General features: G+C 34.5%; 2 protein-coding genes and 1 long non-coding RNA gene across 13 annotated transcripts; 2 read left to right on the top strand and 1 right to left on the bottom strand.

Moving 5' to 3' along the window:
- On the top strand, nt 1,877–3,250 carry LOC107611893. Of its 11 annotated transcripts, none has more exons than XM_021108812.1 (4): nt 1,877–2,244; nt 2,314–2,490; nt 2,760–2,860; nt 3,160–3,250. In XM_021108812.1, the coding sequence occupies exons 1-4, from the start codon at nt 2,226–2,228 to the stop codon at nt 3,220–3,222; spliced, it is 360 nt and encodes a 119-aa protein (XP_020964471.1). In that variant the 5' UTR covers nt 1,877–2,225; the 3' UTR covers nt 3,223–3,250. The 11 variants fall into 11 exon arrangements, with proteins under 11 accessions (XP_020964471.1, XP_020964463.1, XP_020964464.1 ...); XM_021108804.1 differs by having other exon boundaries at nt 1,884–2,182; XM_021108805.1 differs by having other exon boundaries at nt 1,884–2,182; nt 3,080–3,250.
- Nucleotides 5,312–6,078, top strand: LOC110266180. The gene is made up of 4 exons (XR_002353185.1): nt 5,312–5,440; nt 5,625–5,745; nt 5,837–5,909; nt 5,998–6,078. It is a non-coding gene; the product is annotated as an uncharacterized LOC110266180 (long non-coding RNA).
- On the bottom strand, nt 6,389–11,466 carry LOC110265226. The gene is made up of 3 exons (XM_021108101.1): nt 11,166–11,466; nt 8,412–8,541; nt 6,389–6,774 (listed from the first exon to the last, which is right to left on the bottom strand). The coding sequence occupies exons 1-3, from the start codon at nt 11,181–11,183 to the stop codon at nt 6,389–6,391; spliced, it is 534 nt and encodes a 177-aa protein (XP_020963760.1). The 5' UTR covers nt 11,184–11,466.

Raw genomic sequence — 13,587 nt, 5'->3', positions numbered from 1 at the left:
TTAAAATTTAATGTTGAGACTTGTTATATGTATTTAATTTTTTTATTTGAAAAACCGCAAATCCAAACCGATCCAAATCGCTTGTAATCGGAACGGATCAGATCAGATCGTATCGGATTTCTAAAAAAATTTCATCCAATCCAAACCGCATCGCACATAAATTAAGCGTTCGGATCGGATGACTTTTCCCTTAAAACCGAACCAAACCGCACCATGAACACCCCTAATAGAGACACAATCAATTAGAGACAATTTTTTACTCATTTACCCCTTATTAATTTCTTAATATTAATTCTTTTTTCTCTTTTTTCCTTCTCCATCTACCGTGGCCATTCTCCTTCCTCCCTCCTCCCACCTTCCACCGTCGCATCCCGGCGTCTAGATTCGCCGTCAGCGTTGCATCTCCTCGTCCAAATTCGCCGCCGCTGCCGCGTATCCCCCTTTGCCTAGATCCGCGTGCCACTGCGTCTCCCACTTCGTCCAGATCCAGGCCTGTGTCTCTTCCTCCGTCCAGATTCGTGCGCCGCCACTCGTCTCCTCCTTCGTTCAGATCCACCGTCGCCGCTATGTCTCCTTCGTCCAGATTTGCAGCTGTCGCCTTTCCTCCCTCTTCGCGATGCCCACAGCCGCCTCTCCTTCCTCTTCAAGTTTGCCATTGTCGCCTCTTCCTCTACCTTGGTTCTTCTCTTTTCACAATTTGCTCTTCAGTTACCTTCTCCTCTCTTTTTGTTTTTTCTGTTGAAAAATAAAAATTTTTGTTGATTCTCTTTTTGTTTTTCTATTGAAAAATAAAAATTCTTGTTGATTCTTGTAAAATTTTTGCTAATTGATTTGTGGTAAATTGTGTGTGATGATGAATCTATAATGGTGGAGAAAGTGAATGATAGTAGTAGCAATGGTAGATAATTTTTTTTAGGGTAAAGTATATTTTTTGTCCCTGAAGTTTACTAAAAGTTTCAAAAATACCCCTAAGTTTTAATTTGTTTCAATTTTATCCTTAATGTTTTCGATTTGCATCAATTTTATCCTTATCTTCAAAATTTTTGGTCAAACTATAGTCAAAATTAATTTTTTCCAATAACACCCCCCAAACCCTATTCTCTTTCATCATCATCAAGAACAACTCCTCCCTAACATTCCTGCCGCCGTTTGTGTCCCAACTCCGGCCACCGCAAGTGATGTATATCATAACCTCCTTCTCTCTTTCATGGAGAAGACTCCATTACAAGACCCAGCATTCCACCACCAATCCCTGACCATGGCTCCAACCAACAAGTGCTATGAAGCACTTGAAATCAAATCCATCAACATTTAAGAAGAAGAAGCAAAATAAAAAAGGGCAACAGCAACATCAACAATAACAAAACACAACATTTGGAGGGTGTTATTGGAAAAAATTAATGTTGACCATAGTTTGACCAAAAATTTTGAAGATAAGGATAAAATTGATGCAAATCGGAAATATTAAGGATAAAATTGAAACAAATTAATATTTAGGGGTATTTTTGAAACTTTTAATAAACTTCAGGGACAAAAAATATACTTTACCCTTTTTTTTATAAGAATAATATGAACTTTTTCTAATTTTATTGTGTCTGTTTAATATTTATCAAATATAGTATATAAACACTAATAATTTGTGTCAATATCTTTAATGTCTATATTTCTGTTTCGAGAAATATATAAACCAAAGACTGCCTAAACAAACGGGGTCTGTCTAAAATCAGCTCAACTCTTTTGAGCTTATCTAATGCACCATACAATCTGAAGCATTAGATTAGATTGATAATAAATCTAATGGTTTATATTTAATCTATAAATAATTTATTAAAATTTACAAATAACTTATTAAAATTTATACTAAAAGACAACAAGTTTTAATATTTTAACTTTGCCCCAACAATAAAATCTAAATTTGCTAACCCTCGTTTCAGCTCCTGAAAGAACTTCCCAAAAAAACCTATCATCACAGTCATGGAAGACCACCGTCATAGAAGACACCCGCTTCTTCCTCTTCCCTCTTCCGCACCAGGTGCCTCCATGAAGCTACTCGATTTCTCGATTTCTCGATTTCATCCAAATTCTTGTGATTATGTTTTGCCAGAAACTTTGTCGTTGAAGGCCATGCCTCCTTCTGTGCCGGCGACAGAAGGGGATGATTTAGTGACCCCTCAGTCCATAGGTTAGAAAGTTGCAACCTTTTTGGTTTCTTTCGTGGGAAGTGAATGGTTCTTTTGCATGCAAGTGAGTATTAGATAATGAATCTTTGGTAGAATTTGGAGTCAGTTTTGTGTTGAATTTTGTTAATTTTAGGTGAGGATGCGGTGGATGGAGAAAAATCAAGTGCTGCGGCGGCTTTGGCGGCGGCTGCTGCTGCTGCGGGCCGAATGAAGAAGTCGTCAGTGAAATCGAAATCAGGACCTAAGACAGCATGGCGGAAGCTCCTTTCTCAGTGTTCTCAGGTTTGGTTCTTCGCTGTGAATTGGGTGTGCAAATTTTTTGACGTCTTTTTTTGTCTCTTGGAGTATTTTAATGGTTTTTGCATTATGGAATTGGAATGCATGGTTAAAGTTGATCTATTGCAGTGATTTTAACGGATATTGAACTGCTTTGTCTTGAAATTTTGCACTTGACCTGCAAATTTGAATGATTGGTTGATTTTGCAAGATACTTTTTGCATTATGGGAACTGATGACTGAAGTTTAAAAAAATGCTTCTAATGCTGCATATTATGACTTCAGCATATTCTTGCTTTTCAGATGATCAACCTGTTACAAGCAATTATGAAAACTCCTCATTGTATGTGTTGGAATGGTTATTACCAAGAATTGGACTTCCAGACAAGATTATAGTGAAGGATGTAAGAACATTATGTGTAAATCATGATTTTAACTTTTAAGTTAATCAAATTTGGATTTTCTGTTTCTGTCTCACAACATAGGTAAAGTTCACGTTTGGTAACTGGTTCTGTCTCACACAACATTACTCTATTTTGCTGAGTCTCTAGTTTTTCTTTCTTCATTCTGTTTTACATTTTGTTATTCTTCATTGTTATTAATGTCTTGCATCATTCATATAGCTTTTCCAACAAGAGATAACTTCTGCAGTTACGATTTTACTTATGGTGCATCAATAATATTCAATCATTGTAATACTCAGAGGAATTCTGAGAAACATGACAATGATAATAACTGCAACAGAGGAAGGTTCTTGAGGACATAAGTGGTTAGGAAACCTCATGACTAAAGTGGTACGGATGGCTGAACTAACGATTTTTCTTTTTTCTTTTTGAAAAAAAATCATTTCATGAAAATTTGCATATTACCTGAAAAGGAATATATACTTTATAATGTTGGAATAACTTTGATTACTGATTACTGAAAATTTGTATGTGGTGGTTGAAACTTTCTTGCAACAGCACTGTACTATACCAAGACAGGCTGGTGGTCATTAGTAGATGCTCCATTTGCATAAGCGGTCTGCACTAAATCAAGACAGGCTTGGTGGTTGTTCTTTGTGCCTTCTTTCTCATTAATTTTGCTTAGTTGCTCTCGAATAAACAAGGCAATCAGAGAAAGTATCCCCATCAACAAGATCAATTGCTCCACTGCTTAGTTGCTCTCGGATGTACAGTAAACTAAACAAGTCTATCAGCATCTCCATCCAAGCTAGCACACCTGCAAACTAGAACTAACTCCATTTGTAATTATCATCATAAAAATCATCAAAATAGCAATGGTCATAGGAATAATTTTGTTGATTATGTAAACCAATTTTTATTTTATCATCATAAGAATAATTTTAAGGATTATGTAAATCAATTTTTATTTTATTTTATTTTTATCAATTCCAGGTTACAAATTTATAATTTTCAATAAAATGAATAAAATTTGAACTTTGTTGTAGTTTTAATGCATTTGAGGATTTGCCTTGATATCTGTTAAAAGAGTCAGAATGAACGATCAAGAAAGAGGACAAAATTTGTATATTAATAATTATGCACCAAGAATGATTCAATATCACAGGTTTTGATTACTTATTACAAGTATTGAGATCATTTAATTAAAGCACATAATATAAAGTTAAAATCAAATCCAACATTACACATAAGATATTATTAAAGCGCATGATACAATAAATAATATTTATTAAGATTATTTTTTGGATAAATGATATAATAAAATTAAATTAATTAGTTGGTTATCTAACTACTTAAAAATTAATTAGTGTCATCAATGAGATTTCTGCCTCTGCTGCCATCTTGACCCAATGTTTTGTGAGTCCAGAAGGGTTGAATACTGTAGGATTTTCATGGCCTGTTTTTCATTCTCTATTTGTGAATGTGTTGACTCCAACGTAGAGGAACATTATGATCTTCCTTTGTTGCCATTTTAACTGTGAATATGATGGGCAGTGGCAGAATTGACAATGGTGATAGTGTTGGTAGTTTATGAGAAAAAGAAGTAATAATGCTGAGTTTGATTAATAGTGTAACTAAGAAAGAATAGCACCATGATGTTCTGTCTAGGCGTGGTGATATTGATGGTTATGTTGTGTTTTTTTTTAAATGTAAACCGCGCGCCTCAACAGTGCACCATAAAAATGTACACGAGTTATCTACTAGGTCAGTAGTATAAATATTTTATTTTTCCATTTTATTAAGAAGTTTTAAGCAATGTTCTAAAAATCGGTTGAACCGGCCAGTCGAACCGGTTAAACCGCGAACTGATGAGAAATACAGTTCGATTATATGCCAAAACCGGAAAAAATGAAATATTTATGGTGGTTATTTATAATTTATTTTTTATTATAAAACGGTTTTTTCAGTTGAACCTCGGTTGAACCGATTGGACCAATAAACCAGTGAACCAGTAGTTAAAACGGTTCGATGACCGGTTCGATTTTCAAAACCTTGGTTTTAAGTATAAGTATTGTTGAAATAAATACAAAAGTACTTGTATTTAGGAAAGAAAATTAAAAATAGAAAGTTATTAATAATTTGTTTAAAACGTTTAATCTTAAAAATATTGATATAATCTTCTTAATTATCAATCTATAATAATAATTGCAAATATGGAAAATCAAATGATTAAATGATGCAAATTTATTGATAATAAATAAAATTACGTTACAGGTGCTTTTGGGTTAGTAGTAACGCTGGTATTCAATTTTTGAATTTTGAAAATAAAAAAATAGTTTGATTTACTTGTTTCATTTTATTTTGGGGGTCAGGGATCCCACAAAGAAGAGAACCTAGTTGCTAAATAGAGCTTCTCACTCCCACAGAAGAAGCTTCGCAAAAGGGGAAGAAGATGCCCAAGATAGATGATGTGAGAACAGAAGGGAAAATGGGAAGCACCGCAACAATGGAGAAGACCGGCGTGGGAGATGGCGATGATGATGCAGCAACTCATCATCGATGTGGTGCATGCCCTGTTAGGTAATTACAACTTCTCATCTCCTTTAATCACGCCTTCACATTCTTCTGTTATTGATTGATTACCTTAATTATAGAAGATTTTGAAAAATAAATAAAAAAGAGAATCTGCACTAAAGAAATCAAATCAATTTCCATTAATGGACTGATTATGTCATATCTCTACTGATATTAAAAAAAATCGCAGATATGATATCGATGGATTAAAGGAGTGTATGTGACGGGATCTTGCAAGAAAAGAGTCTGTTCAGAAGAAAAAACCTAGAGGGAGAATTGCTCTAATCAATGGCAACCAATAATAGGCATGGGTAAAGACTACACTCAATTCATTACGTTCATTGTTATTTTTGCTACTACTATTGGTTGAATTATATCTTATTATTATCATTATTGGTTCAGTTTACCCGACTCATGTGCACCACCAATTGTTCTGATGAACTCCTTTGAGAGAAGAGTTATGGCTGATTTAGAGGTATGTAAGACCAACAAATATCTGTATCCTATTTTTAAGTTTCAATGCTGTTGTATTTTAAATTACCTATGATGTATCTGTTCTGCAGGACATCAAAAGAGCTAACAATAGTATTCGAGAGGAACAAATTCTATTGAAGTCCATGATTGAACGCATAACAAAAAATTTAGAATATTTTATACCACCAGAATCGTAATCCATTGAGGACTCAGTCTCGCCACCACTCTGTTCATAATACCTTGAGGAATCTAAATATTCCTGGATCAAAACAGCAAATAGGAAGGCTTATGAGCTAGCCATACAATATTATATGTAACAAAATATACTTGAACTTAAATGTATTGAACTTACATCTTCCTCCTCAAACCATTCAGTGTGAACATACTCATCACTTTCAGCATCTACGAAGGAGTAGTCTTCACCCTCAATATTCTCCGCAGCGTCATCATCAAATTGGGGAGTCCTTTCATCCATTTTTCTCATGGAACACGTAGCAATGTTATGACCCCCTTGCGATAGTAGCTGCAACGCTTAGGCTTCCTTGTGGTCTCTATCTCAGTACTTCCATTCTTTGCAAGGTCTTCGTACATGTATTCCGCATGCCCCTCTATCATGTTATTGTTCCCACTATGAGCCCTAATACATGAAAGTATATTTACCAATGCATCTCGTGATTCATTAAAAAGATCCCCTTTTAGGCACCCTTCATTCATAATTTGTTTACACCAATGTGCCAAACATGCACGCCGACTGATAGCCAAGGAATCCTCCATCAAGCCGCCCATGTCGTCATACCCACTAATGCCTTCCTTCGCTTTTCTAGTCCATCTTCGCAGCACTAATGATTTTGGCAGCTCTGCAATGTCTAGAAAATCCAAAACAGCAAGTATATGCATGGAATACCTATGAAGTCCATTCTCATGCATGAGCATTTAAATTCATCTTGCTCTCCATGAAAAGACACATGCCATATCATGTTAGGCTTGTAAAATTTTGACACCTGATAAATCTTGCAAGAACTCGTTTCCTTTTCATATATTACCTTCAATGTGCTGGCCTTGTGGAGCATTGAACGGAACAACATAAAAATTTGCCGGGTATAAATGGTAGCTGCTGACCTTTCTAATTGTTGAAAGTGTGTCTGCATCACAGGTTATCCAGTTGATGATTTAAAGTCTGCCAAATCCTCTCTGTGCCGCATGTAGCTCAAACAACGCTGGAAGTGTTGAACAAATTCTGTCAAATTATGGCGTGATTTAACATATCTTTTGAGGACAGCATGTAGACTTTCACACCTTGAAGTCGTTCTAAACCCAACAAAGAATTTTCCTCGGATATGAGCGGTAGCCCATATGTTTCTTTTCCCATACATATCTACTATCCATTCCCGATCTTCCACTCCAAAGAATCCAACCATTTCCTCCCACTTTTGTTCGAACACACCAACTTCGTAATCACCTAGCATTAACTTTGTAAACATTTTCGTAAACTGAGGTTTGTGAATATTGCTTGTTGCATTACGCATCAAGTGCCATGCACATAACCTATGATGTGCACTCGGAAACACTTCCTGAATAGCGATAGCCATCGATTGATGACCATCCGTAATTACTGAAGTCGGTATCTTTCCTTTCATTGCTATGAGAAGCTGTTTTAGTAACCACACATAGGTGCTTTTCCTCTCATTCAAAACTATCGCAGCACCAAATACAACGGTTTGATTATGGTGGTTAACTCCCGAGAATATTACCACCGGCAATCTGTATCTATTCTTCTTATATGTGGCGTCAAATGCTAGCAAATCCTCGAACAGATCGTAATCCAACTGACACCGGCCATCACACTAAAAAATTTGCCGAAACACTCCTTCTCTGCCCTTTTCAACACTATAGAACAAGTTTCGATCCCTTGCTGCTAGCGTTTCCAGGTAAGCCATTGCAGAGGTTAAATCATCAGGTAATTGTCTTCTTTGCTTCGCAACTTGATTGTGCATATCCTTAATTGAAAAATTAACGTTCTCGTACCCACCACACTGGCTAGCTAATGACCCAAATATGTTTGGTATGCTGATCCCCACCTCTTTCATATGGTTCATTTGACTAATGTCAGGCTCAGTCATTTGCTTGTGAGATCTTAACATTCTTGCTAGCTTTGGAACAACAAGATCATGGTTGTGTTCATCACAAAAATATCTCACTACCCAACTCTCAGTTATCGCATCGAAGAAAACATGAAGTTTACTCATACAACCACATCTTGTCTCTGGTTTTGGCTCCCTAACTCGATTTTTCATATGGTTCCATTTTTCTAATCTATACCCTTCACAAGAACAAACATATACTTTTTCTCTAACTTTTCCATCAACTATTCTACTCCTACTCTTTCGCACACTGAAGCCCCTCTTCTTGGCATATGAATTATAAAATTCGAATGCCAAGCCAAGATCAGCAAAGTGCAATTGACAAATATTTTTCATAGATAGACTTGAAAAATCAATCTTACCAATATCTTCCCAAGAGTTTATGCGATATTGATCCATATCCACCGCATCAGAAGTTACGTCTTCATCTACATGATCACTAACATTATGCACATTTTGATCACTTATATGTCTTTGACTATTTGATGCTTCCTGCAATTTATAGTGACTAACGTTAATTACCCAAAAAATAGCATAAATTAGGTACAATTTATAATCAAATAAGCAAAATTAACCAAAAACCATTGAATTTTCAAAAAGCATCACAATACTAATTTTTGAATTTTATTATGGCAGCTTAAACTCTATCTCGTCTCATATTTTGGTGATTAAGATCAATTATATAGATTCATATAGGGGTGGGCATGGTTTGGATTTTTATAAATCCAAACTGGATCCACTTCAGAACCATTTTTATGGTTCATGAAACCAAACCAATACTGTGAACAAGAGTAGGGGTGTGCATGGCCCGGCCCGGCCCGGTCCCGAACACTTTAGGGGCTAATTTGATATGATTTCATTGGGTCTAGGGCCGGGTATGGGTCTCAAAAGTAGACCCGTTCATTATTTCGGGTCGGGTCCGGGCCATAGCTCGGGTCACCCGAAATCGGCCCGGTGGCCCGGTTATCATACACAATTAATATTTTGTGTTATTAGTGATGGTGATGGCTATTATTATGTGAAATTTAACTATTGTAAACCTTAATATTTTGTGTTATTAGTCATTATATATAAGACTATAAGTTAATGTTTTATGTTTAAAATGCATAAGACTTTAGACTAATGCATAATCTTGTGTTATTTGTATTGATTTAAATATTTGGTGTTATTAGGCAATATTAGTATTGATTATAGTTATACTTTAATTTTAGAGAAGAGTTAGTACTTATTATATTTTTCTAAGTGAATTTTACCATGTCAAATAATGGTTGGAGTCTTGGAAATTTGGATATTTTTACATGCTAACTTACAAGAAGGTATCAAGGTAATATAATGTTAACGGCCCGATTTTCACCCGATTTTTACCCGGTATAATCGTGGCCCGAAAGTGTATAGGTTTCATCGGGTTTAGGGTCGGGTTCGGGTCTAACAAATAGGCCCGGTATATATTTCGGGCCGGGTCTGGGTCACATCAAACCCGGTTTCACCCGGCCCATGCACACCCCTAAACAAGAGGGATTACGATACAGCACGCATTTTTACATGATCATTTCAAGTTAAACAAGAGATAGACACAACCAAGTTTCCAAATTACACCTTAGAAGCTCCACCTATTTAAAGTACATTATCTATCTCCCTCCCTTAGCATAAATATTCATGGCTAATCTTAAAACAAACATGAAAGGGTATCAATCCAAACAACACTTATCAGCTAAGGTACCTTAACCTGTCACGAAAAGTGCATTGATAGCAATAACTAATTTGCTTAATTGAAAGAGCTAAAGAAGTTTCCTTCTTGAAAGGGTATCAATCCAAACAACACTTAAGCTCTTGCGCAATAAAAGAGCTTCCATTGAAAGCAGCTGAATTGCTACATCTAAGGTACCTTAACCTGTCTTTCAATCATGAGCTAAAGAAGTTGCCTTCTGCAATAACTAATTTGCTTAATTGGCAAACTTCAAATCTTAACGGATGTGATACTCTTCAGAAACTGCTAAAAAGTGTAGAAAAATTAATTTGCAATAAGTAATTTGCTTAATTTTGCACTGCTGTGAAAGAAGCTGTTTCTTTAAAATTTAAAATAATTTTAAAAAAATTAGCTGATTTTCTAACATTACTTAAATCTAAAACACTCACTTTATAGGCACTTGCTTAGTCAACCAATAAAATGCAACAGTTCATAATAAGCTTTAAGCAAAATGATACTACTGAAATCCAAATTAAAAGCCAAGGGCATATATATGCATGTGCCTAATAAATATAATATATAATCATGTATCAGAATTTAAGTAATTTTCCTTATTTCACAGTGACATAGTCATTTCATTTCACTACCGCACAAGTTCTCAAACATAATGTAACACTAGTCAACAAGAATTTAAAGGTTTCCTTGAGTCAGTTGTTAAACTTATAATAGAACCATAAATGTAAACAAACAGTAGAGCAATTTTCAATCTAAACTCAACAACTCCGCTGTTGTAGCCTCCAAAAGTAATGAAAGAAAAAACACAACATCAAATAGCTAGAACTCATAACTTGTTCAATACTTCTATAAATAGTTTGGCATAAGAAAAATTATGATCTAGATGAACTATTTTCTTTTACTCATTTCATTAAAAAAGAATCATCTATAAATAGTTTGGCATTCTTCTTTTAATGCAAATTGCATAACTAACTAAACATTGGTTACTCAAAGACAGAATATAAGAACAGGTTAACTAAAAACCAGAACATCAGAGTTTGTTACATCACTTAAAAGTAAGAACCGAGAAATTTACTTCTTGCGCATGCACATCCATTCTCATACCATTGTTTGTAAAATCCATGAAGCCTCATGCCTCACTATGTTAGATACCAATAGAACAATAATGAAAAATTACAATTGCTACATATGATTACCAAATTGGCATGAATCTTAGCTACACCAACATACTTGTAGCACAAAACAGAACAAATATAGCCTATAACCCCTGAATCAGAACAAATAAATAGAACAAAAAATTGAATGAAATCAACGAAAGGAAGCAATACAACAGATTCATACAAGGGAGTGGAGGAATACAACAAGAAGATAAAAGGAACAAAAAGAAAATTAAATCAATGAAGTAACTTCATACCTGAGTCTGAGGCTCCATTGTTACTCTGGAAGTGGAGGATGCAGGGGGGATGGAGCACCACAGCGCTGACAACCACTCGACGAGAGAAGAGAGAAGAGAGAAGAGAGAAGAGAGAAGAGGAGACGGGGAGGGAGAGCCTACGAACGACGCTGGAAGATGGATTGGACGGCAACAGCGATGGCTCGACTGAAGGGCAACGGTGAATGCTGAGACCAGCGGAGAGTAGAGTAGGTGGCGGCGACGGGTGAGTAAACAGGGGGGAAAGGAATTGGGAATTAGGGTACCGTATGGTGAGTTTGGGGTGGGGTTGAATTTGGAGTGTGGTGAATTAAGGGTTTTATTAGTTAAATTTAAAAAATATTTATAGTAAACATAAAAAAATAATTATTATTATTAAACCCCATGTGGGGTATATTTATAATTTGTATTTTGTGTCTATTAGAAAAGCTCAAAAGACTTGAGCTTACTAAAGACAGACCCGTTTTTGGTCTAGCTAGTTCACGTGACCATGACATACAATCTCTTCTCACATAAAATTTAAATTCTAACAAAAAAAATTTAAGATATAATTTACACTATGTCAAAAATAAGTGAAAAGAAAAATGACGAAAAGAAAATGAATGAAATATTTTATTCTTTTATTTGGATGCCAAAAAATAAGAAGGAAAAAAATTTTTTGTGTGGGTCTCACCAAAAAAAATTTTCTACAAACAAAAAGCATAAAAAAAGAGAGAAAAATAATTTTTTTTAATAGCGGCGAATATCAAATTACTTGTTCTTGTCTTGTTGCAGTCGAACTATAACTCGTCTCCGCAAAACGGTTGGCCGATCTTATCAATGAACCACAATATACCTCAGCCAGCGAATAAAACAGGGGAGAAGTACTTGTAAAAAGTACTCCGACCCTCAAGTCAGTTAACGAGAATTATTTTTAAGAGAACTTTTCAGCTTAGAATGATTTCATACCTTTTCCGATTTTAATTGTTTTTTTTTATGGCTGGAAAATGATAACGGCCATATTTCTCAATTGATTGTCTCCGATGTAACCGATAAAAGGTCATTTATTGCCATAAACTCGGTAGAACTAATGTGTCGGTTACAAGGAGGTCTGCCGAACTATAGCTATAAGTAACCGATGTATAACGGTGATATCATTACTCATCTAGACTTCTAATTAGAAAAAAATATATACTCGTGAATAATTTCTATATTTTTAATTTAAAAAAAATATATATCATTATCAATAGTGAACAGACAACAAATATAATTTCTTTAATATCATGGTGCAATATCATTTTTGTGTACTCTTCATTTACTTGTGTGTATTCCTATGTATTCCTAGAAACAATAATAATTGTTATTTTGTAAGGTTTGCCAAAAACGATGATAATGGTTATTTTGTAAGGTTTGCGATAGACAAAAGTCAAATAAGCCATGGTGGAGGCAGTGGCCTTGGCCCGTTCTTAATACGTAATAAATCTGGAAATGCGTTCATTTTCGGAAGGAGAAACATACTGATTATCCATTCTAAAAGCTGAAGACCAACTATTGGAATAATATAAACATGAGTGCCAGCACATATTTTAAAGCAAGCAAGTCCCTTTGAACAGGGCTTTGCTTTGTTTTCATTATAATCAATAAAATTTTAACATGTGGCGCTTAATTTAAAAAAAAAAATAATATGGTAATAATATAATAACAAATAACGTTATTATGAATAATAATTAATTATAATTTTATTTTAATTAATAATTTATATTAATTATTTAAATCATAATTAATATAAGTAATTAAATTAATATTATCATAATCGAAATAGGCACCAGTATAGACAATTGAAAGAGGACTTGATTGAACACATATGACAAATTGACAATTTCACAATGCTTGTCGTCAACTATAGAACTTAATTATGTTTTTCTTTGTATTAAGTAATTTTATAAATTAGTGTAATCTCGAATTATATATTGTGTATTATTGTTATATATGAATTTATTTAATATTAATATCTTTTAATAGTAAATTATTTTTAAATTTATAAATTTAAATTATATTATTCAAAAAAATTAATTACATTAATTTCAAGTATTTTAATTAATTAATTAAGTGGGACCACAACAGGGATTAAAGTTAGTTCCTCTTAATGGAGAAGAGAGATACTTTGAGTTCCTATTTACTGTTTATGACGCAAAAGCTCATGTGGAGTTACTTTTTATGACAGATGGGCCATAAACAGGAACTGGGATGAGTTCTCTGCTGGAGATGGTCTAAGAGCAACTCAAATGCTAAGAAATAGAGTTTCTCTTCTGATATATGGGGACTCAATTACCATTGGAGTGAAAAGGGAAGAAAGGCTCTTCACGTAGATCAAGGTTGAGAATCCCTCTAAACAGGGACTTACAACAACCAATAAAATCATACT

This window comes from Arachis ipaensis, chromosome B08 (genome assembly GCF_000816755.2).
Source record: "Arachis ipaensis cultivar K30076 chromosome B08, Araip1.1, whole genome shotgun sequence".
Lineage (NCBI taxonomy): Eukaryota > Viridiplantae > Streptophyta > Magnoliopsida > Fabales > Fabaceae > Arachis > Arachis ipaensis.
Note: the sequence above shows the minus strand (reverse complement) of the source record. Positions and strands in the feature narration are given on the sequence as shown.

What these genes read in the sequence shown, in the direction of transcription:
- LOC107611893 (XM_021108804.1), top strand. Translation starts at nt 1,975, where the DNA reads ATGGAAGACCACCGTCATAGAAGACACCCGCTTCTTCCTCTTCCCTCT. An exon ending in AGTGACCCCTCAGTCCATAG is followed by an intron (nt 2,183 to 2,313) that starts GTTAGAAAGTTG and finishes TGTTAATTTTAG; the next exon opens with GTGAGGATGCGGTGGATGGA. An exon ending in CTTCGCTGTGAATTGGGTGT is followed by an intron (nt 2,491 to 2,759) that starts GCAAATTTTTTG and finishes CTTGCTTTTCAG; the next exon opens with ATGATCAACCTGTTACAAGC.
- LOC110265226 (XM_021108101.1), bottom strand. An exon ending in AAACTCTTGGGAAGATATTG is followed by an intron (nt 6,775 to 8,411) that starts GTAAGATTGATT and finishes TGGATTTTCTAG; the next exon opens with ACATTGCAGAGCTGCCAAAA.